We start from the raw sequence: 21101 nt of genomic DNA, 5'->3' as shown, positions 1-21101 counted from the left end.
AAGTTAAGGGTGGTGACTTAACTCTGTGCCTTCAGCTAAGGTAAGACAGATAGACCGACACAAATAAAGGAAGATGTGCTAAGCTTTCAGTCTGTTTGTTACCTATGGGTCCAGGTGAAGAGTCAGCAGCTTTTAGAGAAAGTGGAACAGTACCTATTTTATTGCTACACAGGTAACAACTTCATTGCAATTTGATCATACCTGCAAAGACACTAATAAAGCTAAGACATATAATTCACAGGAAACAAATTCGGAATTTCATTGGTTTTTGTTATTGCTGTTGTTTTGTATTGGTGGAGGGGTAGGATTGGACATAATTCAATCCATACGCATGCTTTTCCTGAAGTTGGAATCATGTTTCAGACAGAACAGGTATCAAGTCATTGAAAACTGCAATAGACTTGTGAACATGACGCAAGGCTGTGTTTGTGTGTGTTTGTGTCTTTCTGTGTGTCTATTTTGTGTATGTCTGTATGTTTGTGTGTGTCTCCCTGTGTGTGTATTCTCTCTCTCTCTCTCTCTCTCTCTGTGTGTGTGTGTGTGTGTGTGTGTATGTCTGTGTGGTACTGAGTACTGAACACATACAAGTGAATGATCTTACCTGTCTTCCCAGTGCTGAATGCTATAGTAAATTCATTATTTAATATTCTACATGGATATTATAGTAAAATTTAAAAATAAAGTAAGAAAGACATACTGCATAAAATAAAGAAAGCATTTTTTGCAGTAAAAAATGCAAAATAATAAGATAGTCTGCTGTAGATTGAATCCCATGTCCTCAAGAGATATTGAAGTCCAAACCCTAGTGTTTGTAAGTTTTCTTTTACGATACTATAGAATACTTACTACACAATACCCGAGGTAATCAGCCTGTGAAGAAGGTAAGTTTACTTTGTAATGTACCTTCAGAGTTCACCCACCTTCCGTTGGCCCTACTCTGATGATGGGGCAGTGTCAGGCCAGGGAATGTCTAGTGGAGCAAAGCAGTTCGCATTCTAGTCAGAACTCAGTGGTCCACAATATCACCTAAGAGCATGTCAACAATAAAGCAAAACCTCCCACTAAGTCTCACCTCTTAAAGGTTTGACCACTTCTCAATACACAATAGGCCTTTAATTCTCCAGCTTTGGGGGAACTTTCCAAATCTAAGTTACAGCACCCTACTGCCTCCATGTGACCCTATTTGAGGTAGAATCATTGTAGACAAGCAAGTTAAAATGAGTTTACTCTAGAGAGAGAGAGAGGAATATATAGAGAGAAAGTGAAAGGGAGGCTAGAGAGAGAGTGATAGCTGGAGAGAGATATTTATAACTATAACCCCAAATTTCAAAATAAACCCTGACTCGTACTACAAAACAAACAGCAACATGACAATGTATGTCAGAACATATATTCACTGCAGATATAGTCAAGGTAATGAAAACTTGAAAATGACTTAAAACGTGTGTTTATATTCAATGAGATAATTGATAATGTCCATTAAAAATAAAAAGCAAAGTTATATCTAAAATATGCCCAAACAGCATCTGAAAGACTAGATACAACAAAAAGCCAATTAAAAATCAGATGTCTTGGAAATAGGAAAGCTGATAGTGAGGCACTGAGACGAGTTTAAACCAGCACAGCTGGAGAGAGTGAGAAAGCTGGAAGACAGTACTGAAGCGTACACCTGTGCCCACAATAGAGAAACCTAAAAATCTTGTGGATTGGGAGACTGTAGAACAGACTGAGAGATGTTTCAGGGTCTATGTTGCATGTTGAAAAAGCAATATTTGAAAAACTAACAGCTGAGCGTTTTCATGATGCAAACAAAGTACTAATCATCTCGCCTCAGCCATATTCTCTGTATTGACAGCTACCAATACAGAACTGAAGGGACTGCAGAGGCAATGAACACCAACGATAAAAAGGTGGAGAAAACCCACAAACTACTGACAAACTGCCACAAACCTCCCAGAACCCTGTACCGTGGCTCAAAGGTACTAATACAATGGCCAATATGGAAGGAGAATAGGTACCTGTGACAGTTAATATTGCCAACACCTGAGACGGATGTGGAGCCTAGGTTAACTGAGGTGTGAAGCCTCGCCTTCCCCATGGTGACACTATTGCATGGGCTGTGGTCCTGGACTGAATCCATGGAAGTGAGCTGAACACTGCTAGCAATCCTTTCTCCTTCAGCCCCCTTAAGACCCTGCTTCCGCGATTTCCCTGCTATGATGAACTGTACGCTCAAACTGTGAGCCAAATAAATACTTTGTCCTTTACGTTTGGATTGTTCTGGGTATTTTGTCATAGCAACAAGACTGAACTAATACATTGCCAACCTAGGATTTTGTGTCTTGTTAACCTTCCACCAATAATGAGTTAAAAAGCTGAACATAGACTCTGCCATCACTAGACTCTCACTAAACCAAGTGTTGAAGCAATGACACTTTAAACATGCACATACATTATAATATACACATAAGCCAATGTATATATTTAAAGGAAATTAATGATACCTCAAGCTTTTAAAAGCAGAGGGAGAGAAAGAATATATAAAATGTTACCAATACCAAGGAAATATTGTAAAGCACACTAGTAAGTAATATAAATATCAGGAAATATAAAAGTAAGATGATGATAGAGATAAGTACATGCCTGTCAAAAATCACAATTTTAAGTATAATATTCGCCTATTAGAAAGCGGTTACGAGGGCTTAGAAGACAACTCAGTTGGTAAAGTGCTTGCTTTATGCACTCAAGGATCAGAGTTGGATACAAACAACTCTGTAAGACCCCAGGCATGGTGGTACTTTCTTGAAATGTTGGAGAAGTAGGGCAGGGAGATCTCTGAGCTCCCTGTCCAGCCAGCCTCGCCTATACTTGCTGACTCCAGGCTATTTAAAGACACCAAGGAACAGTACCTGAGATTGTCTGCTGGAATCCCCATACATATACACAGCCACAAATGTACATATCCACCTACACATGAATATATGGACACCCATCCATCCATCCATATCCACTATAAGTAATTATTAGAGATAAGAAAAGAAAAATTCAAATGTAAGTTGATTCAGTTAGCAAAATAATACAATAAATTGTAAAAATATGGAAAAGGCACAGTACAAGCTTATTTTTGTATGTTGCTAAATTTCGTGCGTGTGTGTGTGTACAAGTGTGTGGGGTGGTAGGTGTGTGTACATGTGTGTGGGGTGGTAGGTGTGTACATGTGTGTGGGGCAGTAGGTGTGTACATGTGTGTGGGGTGGTAGGTGTGTGTACATGTGTGTGGGGTGGTAGGTGTGTATGAGGGCCAAAGCACAGAGGTCACTAGTGATGGTATTTGTCCTCCCCCATAGCTCTCCATTTTGAGACAGGATCTCTCACTGAACCTGGAGCTAGACTTGAAGCCAGCCAGCTTCAACAGTCCTCCAGGCTCCCAAGACCATGTGACCACGCACAGCTCTTTACACCTGGGTTATAAGGATTTGAACCCATGTTCAAATGAATAAAATAGCAGGCACTCTTACCTAATTACACATTTCCCTGCCCCTGAAATGCAAATATTAATAAGAGCACTACTATTTTATTAGCTATATGAGACAATATAATTTAAGACATCAAAGAACTACAAGGGTTATAGAGGGACAGTGCACACAATAATTCTCCAATAAAAATAATAAATTTGGCTAATTAGATAGATTCTTAAGTCAAAATGTACAGAATTATTTAGAAAAACAGACAAGTCGTCAGGCACAATGAGATATTTCTATATTCCCCTTTTACAAAAGCAAGATAATAGTTATACAGTGGAGTAGAAAGCAGAGAACATTTATATTACTAAATTAGCAAGATGACCTAATAGGATGCTACAGAATTCTACCTCCAACAAACAGAATGTACAGATTACTTTTGCATTCACATGAAATACTTACAAAGTTCTTCAGAAAAGAGTTATGTACACATTTCTAAGGATCAAAATCTTACCACATTTCTGAGTTAAAGATAGGGCTGGAGAGATGGCTCAGAGGTTAGGAGCACTGTCTACTCTTCCAGAGGTCCTGAGTTCAATTCCCAGCAACCACATGGTATCAGTGGATACAAAAGTTAAGATCTGTTGCATAGAGTAGATAACCCAGAAGCAGCCCGTGTGTACTTGGGGATGTGGTGTGTGTCAGAGGTGGTGTTACACATTGGGAAGGAGCTGAGTAGGGAGGATAAGACAGTCAGCTATTCTATAGGAACAGAATTTTAGTCTTCAAAGTCACAACACTGATTTCCATGGCAACTAGTTCTAGTGTTTGAAAAGCCTGAAGTATGGAAACAAAATTGATAATACTTTTAGGGGATTTGTTGGATAACTAGGGGATTCTGGAGAAGTGACAATTTCTTTATTTAAAAGAATTAAGAAAAGTTCAAGATTACAAGTTTGAAAAGCATGTGTGTGTGTAAATTAAAAATAAACAACTTTAGTATAACAAAAGGCAACAAAAGTTCAAAAGGGCATGGACTGTGAAGCATCCGGGCTACTAATCTGCTAATGCTAGGAACCCAAAGATGTCAGCAAACCACAGGAGGGAAGGAGCACCCAATAATGAGAAAACAAACGAACAAAAGTCAGCTGCAATCCACAGAAAAGGAACCTAAAGGCCAGTCAGTATGCACAGAAAATGATTCTTCTCGCCAGCTATCAGGATGTTTGACTTCAAAAATGAGACGCAACTTCACAAGCTACCAGTAGGTCCATAATGAACAGGTATGGCATCCAAGCATTTGTAGAAATTTGTATCAATACAAACTTGGCAATTCTGATACGTGTAAATTAGTGTGTCGACTTATCAGTATCCAGTCAGTTGGATACTTGACAGTCTCCAATAAGTTTCTGGAGCTCAGGGGTTTGGTTTCTAGTTATAAACAGCAGTGGCCTATTATAGGCCACTCCGTGGGAAATACTGAGTATTAATACCAGCTATGGTTTGGGCTCCAGTAAGCTGCAGATTTCTAAATTCTCACCAATAGGAGAATGAATGTATGTACAGGTTGGTTATAACCATCACCCAAAATTCTTGGGACCAGTATTGTTTTGTATTCATTTAATTTTTATTTTTTATTTATTTATTTTTTCATTTTTTTATTTTTTAATTTTTTTCATTTAATTTTTTAATATGCCATGTACATTGTGGGTACACAATGAAACATATTAGGGATAGAACTCAAGTCTAAACACAAAATTGGTTCGTGTTTCCAGCTGATGGAGTGTGCTTGCTTAGTATGTTCAAGGCCCTGAATTTGACCTCCACACTACAAGGGGGCAAGAAAATCCATTTATGCTTCATGCCTACCTGGCACAGCCTGAATGAACTTCACTTCATGCAACGTGTGAGTTTTGTATATCTAACCAAATTTCATGGTGCAGAACTTTCTATTTGTGGCATTCCATTTTCACTTCTGAAGCATTTCAAATTCATATTTTTAAGTTAAGAACAATTAACTTGTATGTTGATAGATCAACTCTACAACAGGTAAAATAAACTCAAGACATAGAGCAAAACACAGTAATTGAATTTGAAAAGGTAACAGTCATAGGGGAAAGTCAAGGACATGGACAGCCCACTGCCAGTGAAATAATTTAAGAAATAGGATAAGTTTAAGAGAAGCAGACAAAGCACTCCTTTCTGTGACATCCTTTTAAAAAGATTATTTTTTTTTAAAAAAAAAGATTTTTAAAAAAGATTATTTATGTGCATTGGTGTTTTGCCTACCTGTATGTATATGCACCTTGTGTGTGCTATGCCCGTGGGGCCAGAAGAGGGTGTTGGAGCCTCTAGAACTGAAGTTAGCAGTCATGTGGGTGCTGGGAGCAGAACCCAGGCGGTTTGCAAAAGTCACAGTGCTCTTAAGCAGGGAGCCAGCTGTCCATCCCTTTTTGTTTTAAGTTGGTATTTCTTTTACTATGAGGGCCTCCCTTCCTGCTTGACAATGGGACCCAGAACCTTGCACAAGCTAGGCAAGCACTTCCCTGTTGAACTGTATTCCCAGAACTTTTCATGTAGGTAAACAAATAAACTCAACCAATGTGCACTAGAAAGCCCTCTTAGCACTGGATGTGCATTTATTAAACAAAGTACACATATTTCTACAAATATGAGTAAAATTAGTTAATAAAAGATAGTACATCAAATTAATGAAGTACAGTTTAATTAGCTTTGAACTTTGTATAATAAACTTTTAAAATATTAACACTGCATTTTCTTTAGTTTTTAAAGAAAAATTTATATATTTTCATTTATGTGTTTGTGCCTGCATTAGCTTATGTATACCACATGTGTGCTCTGGAGGTCGGAGGGTACTGGAGTTATTGGCAGCGTGAGCCCCCTGGTATGGGTGCTGGGAACTGAACCCAGGTCCTCTGGAAGAAATGTAAGTACTCTTAACCCTTGAACTATCCTTGAAGCATTGCATTTTCAAAAAAAAAAATTTCTCCTCCTTTTCATGTGTCTTTTTCTTTTGTGCAGTTATGAGACTTGAACGAGGGATCTAGGAGATCTAGGGACCTAGGGGACGGTAGGTCCCCTGACTGTCAGCTGCACCTCTGCCCACTTGTCGTGTTTTCTAATACATTCTTTGACCTGTGGACAACTCTTCAGAAAGTCTTTTAATTCTATCATAACTTCTTCAATACAACTGGCTCCCGGTCCCTGTCCTATGCAATCCAGCATTTACAGCATTTGCAAGGATAAACTAAAAGATTACTGATGATTCAGATTTCAGTTCACTGCCTAATGTTCTCAAGTTTATGGTCTCAAGCAGGAAAGATCTCTCAGAATGCATGAAAAACAAGGAAAACTTTCAATGATAATCAGCTCAAATCTCTGAGACAAAGATGACACGTGACTTAGTGTTTGACTAGTCGAGAATTGCAAAGGAAACAGTATACAAGTTGGTAGCAATGACATTGTTAGCATTTGCGGCCTCTTTGTACTATACACCTAAAAGAGCAAATTAGTCTCGATGTTAAATATAATTCAAGGGTTCGTCCCATCTAAATTTCCTGCTGTTTGAGGCAGGGTCTCTCTTTGAAGTCCATCCTGGCTTGGAACTTTGTAGCCAAGGCTGGACCTCAAACTCACAGTGGCTCTCTTGTCTCTCCTCTCAAGTGCTGGGATTATAGGTGTCTGCCAGGCCCAGCCTCTATAAACGTATTAGCATTTATAGCCATTAGTTAGAAACTAAAGATGCTCTGTATCAGTTCTATATGCAGTTATAGTTTAAAATATGCGCTTGAGTGTGAATTTGGCTAATTCTTAAAATTCTAATTAATTGTAGTTGAGAGTCTAGAAACGATATGTAAAGTAACACTAGCTTGTTGGATTTTAATTTTACAAAAGCTTAAAACTGCTTATCTTTTATCTAAGTTCCAACCTCTTGAATGATTTTTTTTTAGCACACACCTTACTTTTTAATGCTTTGTTTTTATTTTATATGCACTGGTGTTTTGCCTGCATGTGTATCTGTGTGAGGGTGTCAGATGCTCTAGAACTGGAGTGACCGATACTTGGGAGCTGTCCTGGGGTGCTGGGAACTAAACCCAGGTCCTCTGGAAGAGCAGCAGTGTTTTTAACCACTGGGCCACCTTTCCAGCTCCTTGTGTGATTTCTTTAAAAAAAATTGTATTTAAAACAGCATCAGGTTTTAGTCTCGCCAAGTAGTGGACAAAAGACTTCAAAGAAACTGTTCTCAGGTCTAAATTTTTAAAGGGTAAAAAAAGATCCTAGATTTTTTTAATCAAATATATCTTGGTCATTTTACTACTTTCCAAAAGCTTTTAAGTAACCTATTTATTGGGTATTCTTTCCTAGGAATCGCAGAAAATCAACTATACAATGTAATCTGGGCTTCAGTTTGGGTTTCCCCTGACACAGATACTGATGTTTGAGCCTTGTCTTCCTGACAAGGTGCTTACACAGCCAGTAACTTTGAGGTTTTATCTATGGGATTCGTGTCCTTTGGGCTCATTAAGAACGTTTCCAGAGATAACAATGTCAATAACACCTAATTACTGGGCTGTGAGAAAGGTCTGCTTGAGTACATACGACCGGAGGGCAGCGTGGGCCACACAATGGGAGGCTCACATCTCACATTTTATCACAGGGAAGCAGCAAACAAATTAATAATCTTACATGTGCTGTCTTGGGATGATTACTACCATGTAAAAAACTGCTTTGAGATTTTGCAGATAGTGTTGTGCCTTTTTTTTTATTCCCTTCTATTAGATATTTTTAATCTCTTAAAACTGGCCATTGCATGAATGAAGCCCTGTGGCTCTACTTAGATCTCTCAGGACTCATAACAAAGAGGTCAATTGCAGCCTGCTTAGGCTGGTCCCCCCCCCCATAACATTGTTTTGATTATATGTTACTATTTAATTACCTTCCTTAAAGCCTTGTGTGCACTAACCTCAGTTTTACTTCAGTTTACTTTGGTAAAACTTCAGTTTTACTCATGCCTGATGAAAACTAGTTATTAAAAAAACAAAGGTGAAATTATTTTAATTTATGCACGTACTGCTTAGAGCCTCATTCATCTCACACGGTAAACTAAAATATACATCTGCCAGGCTTTAGTTTGGGGTTGCATTAGAAGTGGCTGTTGAAGAGAAGTAAATGGAAGAACTAGCTCCATATGTCTTCGAGGAGATTATTTTATTTAATCCTCTTAATGAGTGACAGAGTAGGGTTGCCTCTGTTCTCACACAGAGGAAAGCCAGAGGAAGCTGCCCAGGGATTAAGGAATGAATTGAGATTGGAGCGGACTCTGCTGCTGTATCACAAAATGTCTTCTGTGTCTTGTTTTAACCCTAATTATTACTAGTGCCCCAAGAGGCAGAGTTTCCCTTATTAATATCCTTTATAGATGACTTACATGAGTATATCAAGGGGTATCTATTTTGGTGACAGCCAAAATCACCAGCTTTATGAAAACTCATGGTTACATAAAGTATTTATATTAAGTCTGATTTGTATGATAAAAAAGTGAAATGATGGCTTTAGAGGACTTGGTAGAGATGGTTCTGCAGCATTTTGTATTTCCCGGGATGAGGAAGGCATGGGTAGTGTTTGTTTTGGTCAGGGCTGCTTTACCATGTATAGTTATTTGTGCTATTAATATTTTAGCTGGATTTTCTTGTCTCTGGAAAGTCAATTGAAAATTATTTAGGGGTGTGTGGTGTGTGTGTGTGTGTGGAGAGAGAGAGAGAGAGAGAGAGAGAGAGAGAGAGAGAGAGAGAGAGACCCAGCACTTTGAGAAGGTACGGCAAAGGCTCTTTACTAAGCAGTATGTCCACCCGGAAAGTCAGCTGTGGCTGCAGTGTCCTCCCCGGATCATCTGGGAATGCACTGCTGAGGTCATAGTTTCCTAATTCAAATTTCAGGTCAAGAACAAACTCTAAATTTATGAACTTATATTTTTTGTGTGTATGTGATAAGTCATAGTACATTTAGATACTTTAGAAATAACTTACCATATGAGTTGAGATTTGCAGTTTAACAGATATAATTCGTAATTTAAATACTGACAACTTTAAACGTTGCTGTTTCCTAAACTATGGAGTCCAGTCTGAGCACGACTGTAATCCACTGTCCGTCCTGGGGAAACGGCCATCACTGGGATTGCCCAAAGATTCCTTTGTCCCTAGGAAGACAACCACTGACCCGATATCAGCGGCGCATACAATCACAGGAAGGTTTCCCACTGCGCAGACGTTCAGGAAAAGAGACTCTTCACACGTTCTGCAGAGGCCAGGATTTGAGCTCTTATCACATGCATTGCCCCCCCTCAGAAAGTTTCATTAACCAGTTTACTTTTAAACATTTCCAGATATGCCGAACGAATCGCTCATTCAGTGATCAGTCACAGTCAGTGCTCATAATTCAAAATAACAATGCTATATTTTGTTAATTCTACTTGCTCAATGTACTCTATAAATTTATAAACTTTAATGAATTCTTTCCCCCAATCCTGGAGACTGAACCTGGGGTCTCATATTCTTTAAGGAAGGACTCTTATCGCTGAGATGCACCCTTGGCACACAGCTTCTCTCAGTGCGTATATCTGCCCTCGGCCTGAAACTCTTACATAGATTTATTTTGGTTTTCAAGATCAGAGAAAAATTTTACAGATGTAAATAGACAAAAATAAATTTTAGTGTAAAACACTTCTAATTTGAAGCTCTTTAGGGATTGATCAAAGAGAAATGTGTAAGAAACAATCTTATTTTTCCTGATAATTATTGCATTGGATAAACAGACATTTAACTAGAGATTCAGGGCTTGGGGTTTGGGATTTTTTTCTTTTTGCAGTCTAGTTAAAAGGAATGAGATTTTAACTGAGATAGTTTGAGTTTGAAGAAAGACAAAATTCATTTTCAGCTAGCAGCAGTCAGAATGCAGAAATGCACAAGTCTTGAAAACTGGTTGAAAAGTCCCAGTTTTATCCATGCTACCAAATACTGTAAGCTAAACAAGAAAAGCAAAAGGAGGGAGGATTTCTGTGAGGCTGGAGGCCAGCCTGGACTACAGTAGAGGCTTGGAAGAGGATGAGACACAAAGCTAACCTGTCTTGTGTATTCATTCTCCATGTGAACCTCTTTCCCTGACGATAAGGAGTCTTACCTGGTTTCCTTTGGTTCTGTGATGAATGCCAGGGCCTCAGATGCGCTAAGTTGGCATATAGGAAACACCTCTACTCCCAGTCCCTAGACTCTTACCTTTTGGTGAGCGTGTAAAGGTCACCTGGTCACGGGGTATGTCCAAAAACTTGTGTTCCATCTGCACGTTAACCAAAAAGTTTTATTACTGAGCTTCAATAATATCAACCAATTAAATATTCAATAGGGGAAAACAAATGTCCTACCATGGTTGGCTGAAAAGCATTTGTTGCAGAGGATGACTCTGTCAAGTTTATTGAGGAGTGCACAAACACGGGCTTAACTTTCTGAAAGACACAAACAGCAGGTACAGTGGGTGAAGATGAAATCACAGTCACAGCAAAGGGATGCAGATGCTCTTTGTATTAGGTAGGCTTCTCTAGAGAAGCAGAACAGATAGAGTGACTCTAAGTATACAAAATTTATTTAGATTTATTAGAGTGACTTACAGACTATTGTCTGACTATTCAAACAATGGATTTCTCTCTACGAAAAGTTCAATAACTCAGTAGTTGTTCAGCTGTTATCGGGTGCAAGGGGTTGGATGTCTCAGATGGTTTTCGGTATATGCTAAAGTCTCAAAGTAGGCTGTTATGCTAGTGACGAAATGGACTTGCTAGCAAGATCGACAGCAAGCAAGCACAGAGAAAGCATCCGTTTCTTCCCTGTCCTTTACACAGGCTGCCACCAGGAGGTGTGGTACAAATTTAATGTAATCTTTCCGCCTCAGAAGATCCAGATGTAGGGTAGGTTTACCCACTTCGATGATTCAGTCAGAAATCTCTCACAGGTGTACCCAGCTACTTGACCTCTAGTTAATTCCAGATGTAGTCATGTTGACTTCCAAGAATTGCCACAACACCTTCATCTCCTCAACTGTGACATGGAAATCCTGCTTCTAACTTATTTACTCAAACACAGATGGAGAGATCCTTTCCTTTACACTAGCGGTGGTGTCCACCTAGAGACGCAGACACTCGAGTGGCTGATGTCGGAGGCCTGTTTAAAACCAGACGTTTGAGAAGAGCCTGGGTAATAAAGAGCTGCTCCAACTCCAGTCAACAACATCAGTGTCATCATCAAAGTAGTAGCAAAGACTCGCCGCTTTACTGAGGCTATTTTGAGAGACAATTGAAAAAAAAACATTCTCCTCCATGTCTCTCCAACTCTACTTTTATTTGATTATCCCTTCAACTTGGGATTTTCTACAAGCTGGCCCTCCATGGGCGTAGTCATGTGTTTGCAGCTTCAAGCTGCAGTGGAGAAAAACACACTTAAAAAACTCTAAATTACTTTTGTGTTTAACATGTATAGACATCTTTTCCTTGCCATTATTCCCTAAGCAATACACTATATCAACCATTTGCACAATATATTGCATTAGGTATTACAAGTAATCTAGAGAGAATTAAAGTCTATGGAGAATTGCAAAATATCACACACAAATACTAAGGCTTTCTAAAACTAATACAGGTATTGGGAATCCAAGGACCTTGGTTCCTCTATGTGGTCCTAGAATTAATGCCCTTCAGATATGGAAGGGCATCACACAGGAACAGGTCAGAAGTTATAAGGTTACTTCCAATCCCAAATAGCTGTTGAAAGCTTCAGCAGTGCGCCCAGATTGCTAAGAATGGGCTGGCAAAAAAGCAAAAGATAAAGCAAACAAGGGAGGGACTTCTAGAAGTCCTGAGCAGAAGCATGCATCACTGTTACCCATTTACTACTAAATCATGACGAGAGACGTGCAGGCGACGCAGTTCAAGGTGCATTATGCATGCTCACCAGAAACAGTCTGGGACCCTGTGCATTGCTTAGAATGTATGTTTTTCCCCTCTTACTTATTTCCTTATTCTCTCTTGGTGAGTTGAGTATCTTTATTTATATATTCATATACATGCATTCTCCTATCCCTAAAGCCTAATTCCACAAAGGGGTGTGGGGTTAAATGTTTGATGGGGAAAAACCAATTGACCTACATTAGGTGAGTAAAAAACACTTGTGAGAAGAGGCTAACTCTGCTGGGTGTACGGTGGAGCACACCATAGCGGGGGGATGGCACAGAAAACACATGTACAAGAGCATGTGGCCTCAGGAAACAGGCAGAGACATGGGAAATGAACAGACTGTGAAGACAATTGTGGATACGATGTGGAAAAATTTCAACTACTAAAACCCAAATTTAAACTTTGGGAAAATTTAAACCCAAATAAAATTTTCATTTCTTATACTCCTCAAAGTTGTTATACCAGTGGAAATGTAAGCAAGGAGCTGGCGAGATGGCTCAGTGGGTTAGAACACTAGATGTTCTTTCAGAGAACAGGGTTCAGTTCCCAGCACTCATTTGGCAGTTTACAGCCACCTGCAACTCTAGTTCAGGGAACTCAGCTCCCTTCTTGGGCACTCGACACATTTGTGGTACATCTACACACAAGCAGACAAAACACTTATACATATAAAATTTAAAAAATAAAAATAAAACGTAACCAAGAATGCTGTCAGATGTAAGAGTAAGAAAACGTGGGCGCCATGTCTCCCATTGTATGGCTTCACTTTGCTTTAAGGACATTTGCCAAACTTAACAAATACATCTAAGAGTAGTCAAAGGCTTTTTTTAACCCAGAGGTAGAGGACACAACTCAGAATCCACTTAAAATGTGTGAATAACGAGACCCCATTGCCTCACGATGACTCCGGAGTGATTTTAAGTAGATGTATGTACAAGGCTGAGGGGAGAAGATGGAGTCATATGTATAATGCATATAAGGCAAACCTGTAACAGGCCTGAAGCTTTTCCAGACAGCTATATCTGCTAGCTTGCCATAGGACGTAGCATTAAAAGTTAAATCCTTATTGATTTATTTGCAGCAGGTATGCTCAACTTGTGGCTAAGGAGACTTAAGAAATACAATGCAACAAATAAAAGTGTTAGCGGTACAGTTTTGAGGAATAGATACATTGATTCTAACTACCCTAGAAAAGTACTAGAAATGTCTGATTGAGTGACATAGCCTTCTTGTGGAACTTTCTGTTTTGTTTACCCAGCTGGTTACACATCTAAGATGAGGAGAATGCCAAGTGAATTTACAAACTACGGGAGAAGGGGGAAAGGAAGGAAGGAGGATTCTGTGCATGTTCTTCTCTTGTGTAGACTAGTTTGGGATGCTCAGGAGACAATTCTTTCCTTCTTTTGTCCCTCCCTCCCTCCCTCCCTCCCTCCCTCCCTCCCTCCCTCCCTCCCTCCCTCCCTCCCTCCCTCCCTTCCTTCCTCCCTCCCTCCCTTCTTCTTTTCTTCCTTTCCTTCCTTCCTTCCTTCCTTTCTTTCTTTTTTCTTTCTTTCTTTTTCTTTGGTTTGTCAAGATAGGGTTTCTCTGTGTAGCCCTGGCTGTACTGGAACTCACTTTGTAGACCAGGCTGGTCGCCAGTTTACAGAGATCTGCCTGCTTCTGCCTACTGAGTGCTGGGATTAAAGGTATGCGCCACTCCTACCTGACTCAGGAGACAATTCTTAAAAGCCTCAGGTTTCTAAATAGATCTAGTTAAAAATACCATCTTGACAGGATACTTTACAACACTTCTGAACTTAAACCTAGAAAATGGTCTAAAAACAAAAATTGTTGAAAAGAATTGGAAAGAAAATTATTTTCGACCATAAGCCTCTTAAAGTAATATCCTACAGTCTGTTTCTTATGCTCTGTTCTAAAAACAACAAAACAAAACAAAACAAAACAAAACAAAACAAAACAAAACAGCCTGACTGATCCAAGAAAGCAGCCAGGCGGCAGAAGCTTAAAAAGTTGCTATTATGCCAACTGTCGTGTCAGCTGGAATTTACCAGATCTGCTTCTAGACTGGCCAGCCTTCCCTTTCAAAAGCACTACTCTCTTGTCAAAAAAGGTAAGTAATAATCTATTTCAGAGCTGAACGTGATCTACAGGCCTGGTATGCTTTGGTCTGAATATGAAATATTGTGCCACCAGATTTATGTATTGAAAACTCGATAGCCAACACGGCACTAATACGTGATGGAGCCTTCAAGCGGCGGTGCCTCGTGGGAGTCCTTGTGTCACTTTGGGGTGTGCTCTCAGAAGGTTGCTCTTGTACAACGCTTGAATTTTCACCAGATGGTGGCTTCGTGGAGCAAGCCCGGATTCTCTCGTTCTCTCTGCATCCTGGCTCAGGATGTGACCACCCTGTCCCACAGACTCTTCTGCTATTGCTGTTTGTCTTGTCATGGTGCAGCCCTTGCCACCAGCTTATATGATGTTATATGGACTTTGAAGCGACTCCTGTGAGCTAAGTGAAGCACTTTGCTTTAGAGGTCTTAGGTATTTTGTCATAGCGATGTGAATCTGGTCACAACAGTTTCTAATCTGAGAATGAATGAGTGGGTGCTTACTCCTTCCCTTCGGAAGTGATTGGAGACTTGAACCTGAGGTTTGACACTCCCAAGCATCGCATCTGAGGTCAAAGACGAACAAATGGGCAGGCACTCCTATGTAGAATGAGTATCGCACCCTCTGAAATCTGCACTGACTTCTATGGGAGCTCAACCGTCATCTGCAGGGTGACAGAGCGCCATGCTGCAGGGTGACAGCCTTATCTACACATCTGCACTTCCCACTGAGCTCTTTGGGGCCCTGCCCTTTGTTCTATGCCCTCAGTAGCCGGCAGAGTGCCTGTTGTGTGTTATCACTGCAGCCTAGAATGTGATGAGTTCAATAAACATGTCGTTCGTAGACACAGGCACATGCATTCAAAACACTTACAACGTAGTTGAAGGAGGTGTCAGCCATCATTGCAAACTGCCGGAAAAGTGTGTGTCTGGTGAACATCTCATCCTTTAGGACGTGAAAACTGCAACAAAAGAAGCAATAGAATAAAATGTATGAACATCATAGGACAAGACCAACACTTACCATGTAGGGAGGGATCACATTACAAAAATTTTAAGTATTGCCAAGTAAAATTATTAAAAATATTAATTTCAACTTATTTCTTCTTCCCTAAGAAAACTATTTCCTAGCTCTAAAAATGTATAGAAGTAACAGCAATGGCGATCCCTGCAGACTGTAGGTTCTGAAATGAATAAGGGTATTTTTGAGATAGCTGTTTCTAGATCTAAGTTACCAAATATGCAAGGGGACTCTAAGATATATTATTCTACTAAAAATCAAGGGACTCATCAAAGATTAGGTAAAAACAGTGCATTATTCTTCTTTAGAAGGCTCTCGCTGACTTAAGATTGGAGAAATTAAGCATCAGAAGTTATAAGAACCACAACTTATCTTTTAGGGAATATTTAGCGTCTCTCCGTTGTGGATGGTGTTAAAATGAGGAGATTCATTGCTAGTGATAGATGAATTGGGAGTATGGCTGGACATTTTTTTTCTTCTAGTGATTGTAAGTGAATAAAAACATCACAGCAAAATGGGGGCAGCACCAGAAACAAAACAAAATAAAACAACAAAAGCAAAAACAGCTAATGGCTTTTTAGATAGCTTCTCATATCCTCCCTTTTTGAACATGAATATTTATAAGCATTATTGACAACTATAATTTGGGAGCAAATGGGCTTGTCCACAGCTTTGGGAGCCCATAATGAATGAATTTATAGCCAGAACCTCACTGATACTGAATTTAGATCAAGAGAATTAAGACTTTGAGATACGAGTCTTAGAAAGGGTTTAGACTTAAGCTGACCCTGAGATGGGTGGGGTGAAGAGAGAAAGACTTAAAACGCCCTGGGATGGCATTTTTCTTGCAGGATAGACATACATATTTGGGTGCCGAAAGAGTGGCCATCGTGGACTGGATATTCCTCAACATCAGAAATGAACATTCCTTTCCCATTTCCTCTCTGTAATGTGTGCAGCGTGCAGGCCCGTGTGCAGGCGTGCCCTTCTCCCCCCCTCACACCTGGTAGCTATGTACTGCTCACTCCATTTTCCCATATATTTCAATTACGGTATCATTTCTTGCTTTTTAGCCAGCCCCCGTGTTTGTGTGTATGGATGCGCACACGCCACAGAGTGCTTGTGGAAGCCAGAAGACAACAACGGGAGTCATTTCTCTTCTTCCACCACTGGGTTCTGGCAGGAGGACTGCTGTGAGTTCAAGACCTGCCTGGGCTTTAGAGTGAGACCTTGTATCAGACAGTCAAAATTAAAAGACACACTTCATGGAGCATAAGCATTACCAGCAGGTATGAGAAACCAAACATGAGCTCAAAGGAGACATTTTCCCCTAAGCAGGGGACTTGTGCTCCCTCTCTGGGATCCTTTCTGGCATCACATGTGATCTTGGTTGCTAGCCAGTCCTAACTATTTCAGCATCGGGTGTAGGCTTTTTAATACGCGATGGGTATCATGTGCTTATGACACGTGGAGCTAATGGAGTGTATTATTGCCCTGTGGAGCAAATGCAGTGTATTAACGTCAAACGTGAGCTGCAAGCTCATCAGTTCATCACTGCCCTTCACTATTCAGTTTCTTGCAAAAACACTTCCAGTATGTGATAACTAAGAAAATGTGGGGTGAAATTAGTGGGGAAACAAGTGGACAGGAAATGCATTTTAAATGCTCACCTGACATAGGACAAAGGAGAAAACCAGCATTTTCTCAGCGTAGCATTTATATTCAATACAAGCTTTAGCTACTGTTATTCAGGGTTGCAGCTTCTTCTTCCTCCCTCCTTACTCTTTCCTCCTGTCCTTCCTTCCAGCCTTTCCTGTTCATGTTTTCTTGGACTGTATTTTACTTAAGTAGTCCAGGCCATCTCTGAACTTATGATGTAGCCAAGGTTAGCCTCATATTCTTAGTCATTCTCCCACTCCATCCTTCCAAGTGCTGGGATCACAGACGTATGCTGCAATGTGTGGCCCAGAATCTCACAGTTCCACTTTCACCATTTAAAAAAAACAAAGCAAACATAATTCAGGGAGAAAAAAATTAAATGGCTGTGAGAATAAAGTGTGGGCAAGAGATTAAGGAATTGGGTAAAGGGCCTGGCATATGAGGCGATTTGTGAAGGTGATGCAGACCCTCTTTCATGATTACCGGCACACTGCTGTGGTGGAAGACGCCCAGCAGGTCGGATCACATTCAGGATGGAAACAGTGAACTAGAGAACGGGAGTCTGCATTCCTCTTTCTCTTAAGTGACTCTGAATACTTTCTATTTTAGACCACGTTGCAGTTCTTGTTAAAAGTATGTGAGGTCATTTAACGCTAACTAATATATAGAGACAAACACGAGAGGTTTCTTTCTACTGTGTTTCTCCAAATGGAATTTGTCTGCACAGCTACATCTACGCTGGGTACACCCTACCTGTTCCTGAGGATGAGAAATCTTCTCTCCCAGTTCTTGTTGATCTGATCAGCATCCTTTCGAATCCTGGAACACATTTACATGTGGTTAAATAGTGTCTCAGCTGCAGACAGACAACATGGGAATCATTAACCCCAGTACCTTTCCATTCTCTTCTTTTCATTCTCCAATTTAGTTTTTAATGTTTGTATTTCCTCCTGCATAACTTTTTTGTCTTCATCCTTTTAACAGAAAACACAGGAACCCAGCACAAGGTTAAGGACATGGACGGCACCGCTCCTTCCTCCTGCGTGAGGAAAAGCCATTTCTGCTAGGTAGTGACACCTAATGGTAACCGACAGAAAGAAATGCTGAGAGAGTCCCTTGAGCGAATAGACTGCCTCGCAAATTCCTGGAGGTTAGAAGGCTTTAGAACCACACACTCCTATTTCCTGTAAATGATTGACTTTACTTCCTAGGAATAGCTGGGATCCATAAGCAATAATGAGGTTAATAATGGAGTTCCTAGTGGTCATTTTCATACCTTAAGCATCTGTAAATTTAAAAGTACTTCTTCAGGCACCATGTGAGGCAGTAGAAATGTAACCTGTGAAGAGAATAAACCATAGTAAAGACAAAATGTCACGTTAAAGCATGAAGATAGCTTTCCTTTCTGTCTGCTTGTCTATCTTTGTTTAAAAAAGAAAATAGAGACTTGAATTTGCCAACTGTAGCCCAGAGGTCTTCGCTGCTTCATCTAATCCCTAAAATTCAGTATGCACATAACACACGTGCATTTGGGTCATGACAGCTACAGTGGTAGGTCAAACTTTACCATTATACTTTTAAAAACTTTAAAAAGATTATTTTATGCACATCAGTGCTTTGCTTGTATGTATACCACATACAAGCAGAATGTGTCTGCTGTTCACAGAAGTCAGAATAAGGCATCAGATTCCCTGGAGCTGGAGCTACAGATGGCTGTGAGCCACCATGTGGATAGTGGGAATTGAATCCAGGTCGTCTGGAAGAGCAGAGAGTGCTCTTAACTACTTAAACCATCTCTTCACTCCACTCATTACACCCTTTAAAACAGCGAAGCAGGAGCAGGAAGGCATTTTTCAACGAGATCATAAGCTTAAAAAAAAAAAGTACTTGAAAACTGTAAGTTTTCATTGCTAAACTTTTCTGTAGAAGGTCCAGCAGATTTTTTTTTTTTGGAAGTGAGACAATATGTTGGATACAGGATCTTGGGAAATAGTTGGTTACGTGCTTGCCTTGCAAGTCCCAGGAATGGAGTTCCATTCCCAGAATCCATTTTAAAAATGCAGGGTTTGGTAGTATCAGCTCGGAACCCTGTGATGGGGAGAAGGGGACAGGTGAACCTTTGGGGCTTACTATCCAGGCTAGTGAGAGACCTTGTCTGAGGGAGAAGGGGAGGGAGGAATAGGATAAAAAGGGAGAGTGTGTGTCCCACATTTTTCCAGAGGAGAAACAGGTCAATAAATCCTTATGGGCATGTGCTCATACCCACCCGAATTCACCAATATAAAAATACAAACTGTGTATAGAACTCTTGGCTGGGCTGGAAATGTAGCTCACTGGCAGAATACTCAGTTGGTTCACATGTGGTTCCAGTTCCATCCCTAGAACTACACACACACACACACACACATACACCCCTTGGTTAATGAACTCACATTTCTATGCAGTAGACAGCAAAATTCTTACTCAATATTACCGTTGCATTTTTCAAGTAGAGGTCCATTACCCTTCTTGGTAGAACTGGCTGCGTCCAAGAATGGGTTAGAGAGAATTGAGCAACTTAGCATCCTAGAGAGAAAGAGCTCTCCCAGGTAACCAAAAATCAAAGCTGAGGTCAAGATTGACAGCAGGCCACATGAGCAAAGGTTTCAACAGCCTCGGTTACATTTTGGGACTTCCTTTTATGGAGTTTAAAACAAGTTTGGTTGTTAAAAAGTTTGGATGGTTCTCTATTTTACTGACAGATTATTGTACCTCGGTGGGAGGTATTGGTGTTTGGTGGGCAGCTAAGGACCAGCACTCAGCCTGATAAGTTTGGAACAGCATCTTGATGACACAAGTCAGTCACCCACCAATGTGAGCCTCTTCACACTCACATGTGCCAAGGGAATATGTGCAGGATGTGTATGGGAGTGTGCAGAGAAATGACAGTGTCAGATTTATTCAGCCCTGGATTTTGGTGGCTAATTTATTTTTAATTATTTTTGTTACATTTTATCTAGCATGTTTTCGTGTGTGGGAGGCAAACATGGACCTCTGGGCTCATGTGGTGATCAGAGGACAAACTGTGGAGGTCATCTCTTTTTCTGCCATGTGATCCCAAGGGTGGAACTTAGGAGGTGAGACTTGGTAGGAAGCCCTTTATCCACTTCATGGGTTAAACTCATGATTTTTTCTGGATTTAGAAGTGCATATGAGATTATTATTTGATTGTTAGATATGTATGTGCATGCCTGTGTGCATGTGTGTATGTGTGCATGTTTGTGTGTAGAGTTTAGAGGTTGATGCTGGGTGTCTTTCTCTATCACTATCCACCTTGTATTTTTGAGATAGGGTCTCTCACTGAACCTGGAACTTACTGATTGGCTAAATTGGCTGCCCAGCAAGTCCCAAGATCCTCCTGTCTCAGTTTCCCAGTGCTGTGATTACAGGTGCACACTGCCACGTCCAGCTTTTCACGTCAATGTCAAGGATCTAAACTCAGGTTCTTGTGTGTGCATGCAAAACACTACCCACTGAACAATCTACCCAAATATGCTTATAGATTGAAACACAGTTCTCGGTAAATCTGAGAAGGCATTTCCAGAGAGGCATAATTAAGCTATAAGACCCATCTTAAATGTGTGTGGCACCATTCTATAGACTGGAGGCAAGGAGAGCTATGGAGTAAAAGGTGAAAATGGAGAAACCAGATAATGTAGGCAATTCTTTCTCTGTTTCTAGTCAGCCATGATCTGAGTGGCTTTGCTCCATTCTACCCTCCCTGACAAGATGGACAGAAATGTCTGAAGCCATGAACAAAACAACTTTTTTCCCTTAAGTTGTTTACTTGGTAAT

General features: G+C 40.3%; 1 protein-coding gene across 1 annotated transcript in view; it reads right to left on the bottom strand.

The window, feature by feature from the left end:
• The window catches only part of C14H10orf67 (chromosome 14 C10orf67 homolog), a 121442-nt gene that overhangs the window by 14457 nt on the left and 85884 nt on the right, over nt 1-21101 (bottom strand). Inside the window, exons 11-16 of the mRNA XM_048461172.3 lie at nt 18544-18606; nt 18162-18241; nt 18021-18086; nt 15462-15549; nt 10899-10979; nt 10753-10813 (exon numbers count right to left, since the gene is read on the bottom strand). Of these exons, the coding sequence (XP_048317129.3) occupies nt 10753-10813; nt 10899-10979; nt 15462-15549; nt 18021-18086; nt 18162-18241; nt 18544-18606 (439 nt within the window). The remainder of the gene's footprint in view (nt 1-10752; nt 10814-10898; nt 10980-15461; nt 15550-18020; nt 18087-18161; nt 18242-18543; nt 18607-21101) is intronic.

The sequence above is a fragment of the Myodes glareolus genome, chromosome 14, assembly GCF_982192425.1.
Source record: "Myodes glareolus chromosome 14, mMyoGla1.1, whole genome shotgun sequence".
NCBI lineage: Eukaryota > Metazoa > Chordata > Mammalia > Rodentia > Cricetidae > Myodes > Myodes glareolus.
The sequence above is the reverse complement of the archived record's forward strand: the minus strand, read 5'-3'. Positions and strand labels throughout refer to the sequence as shown.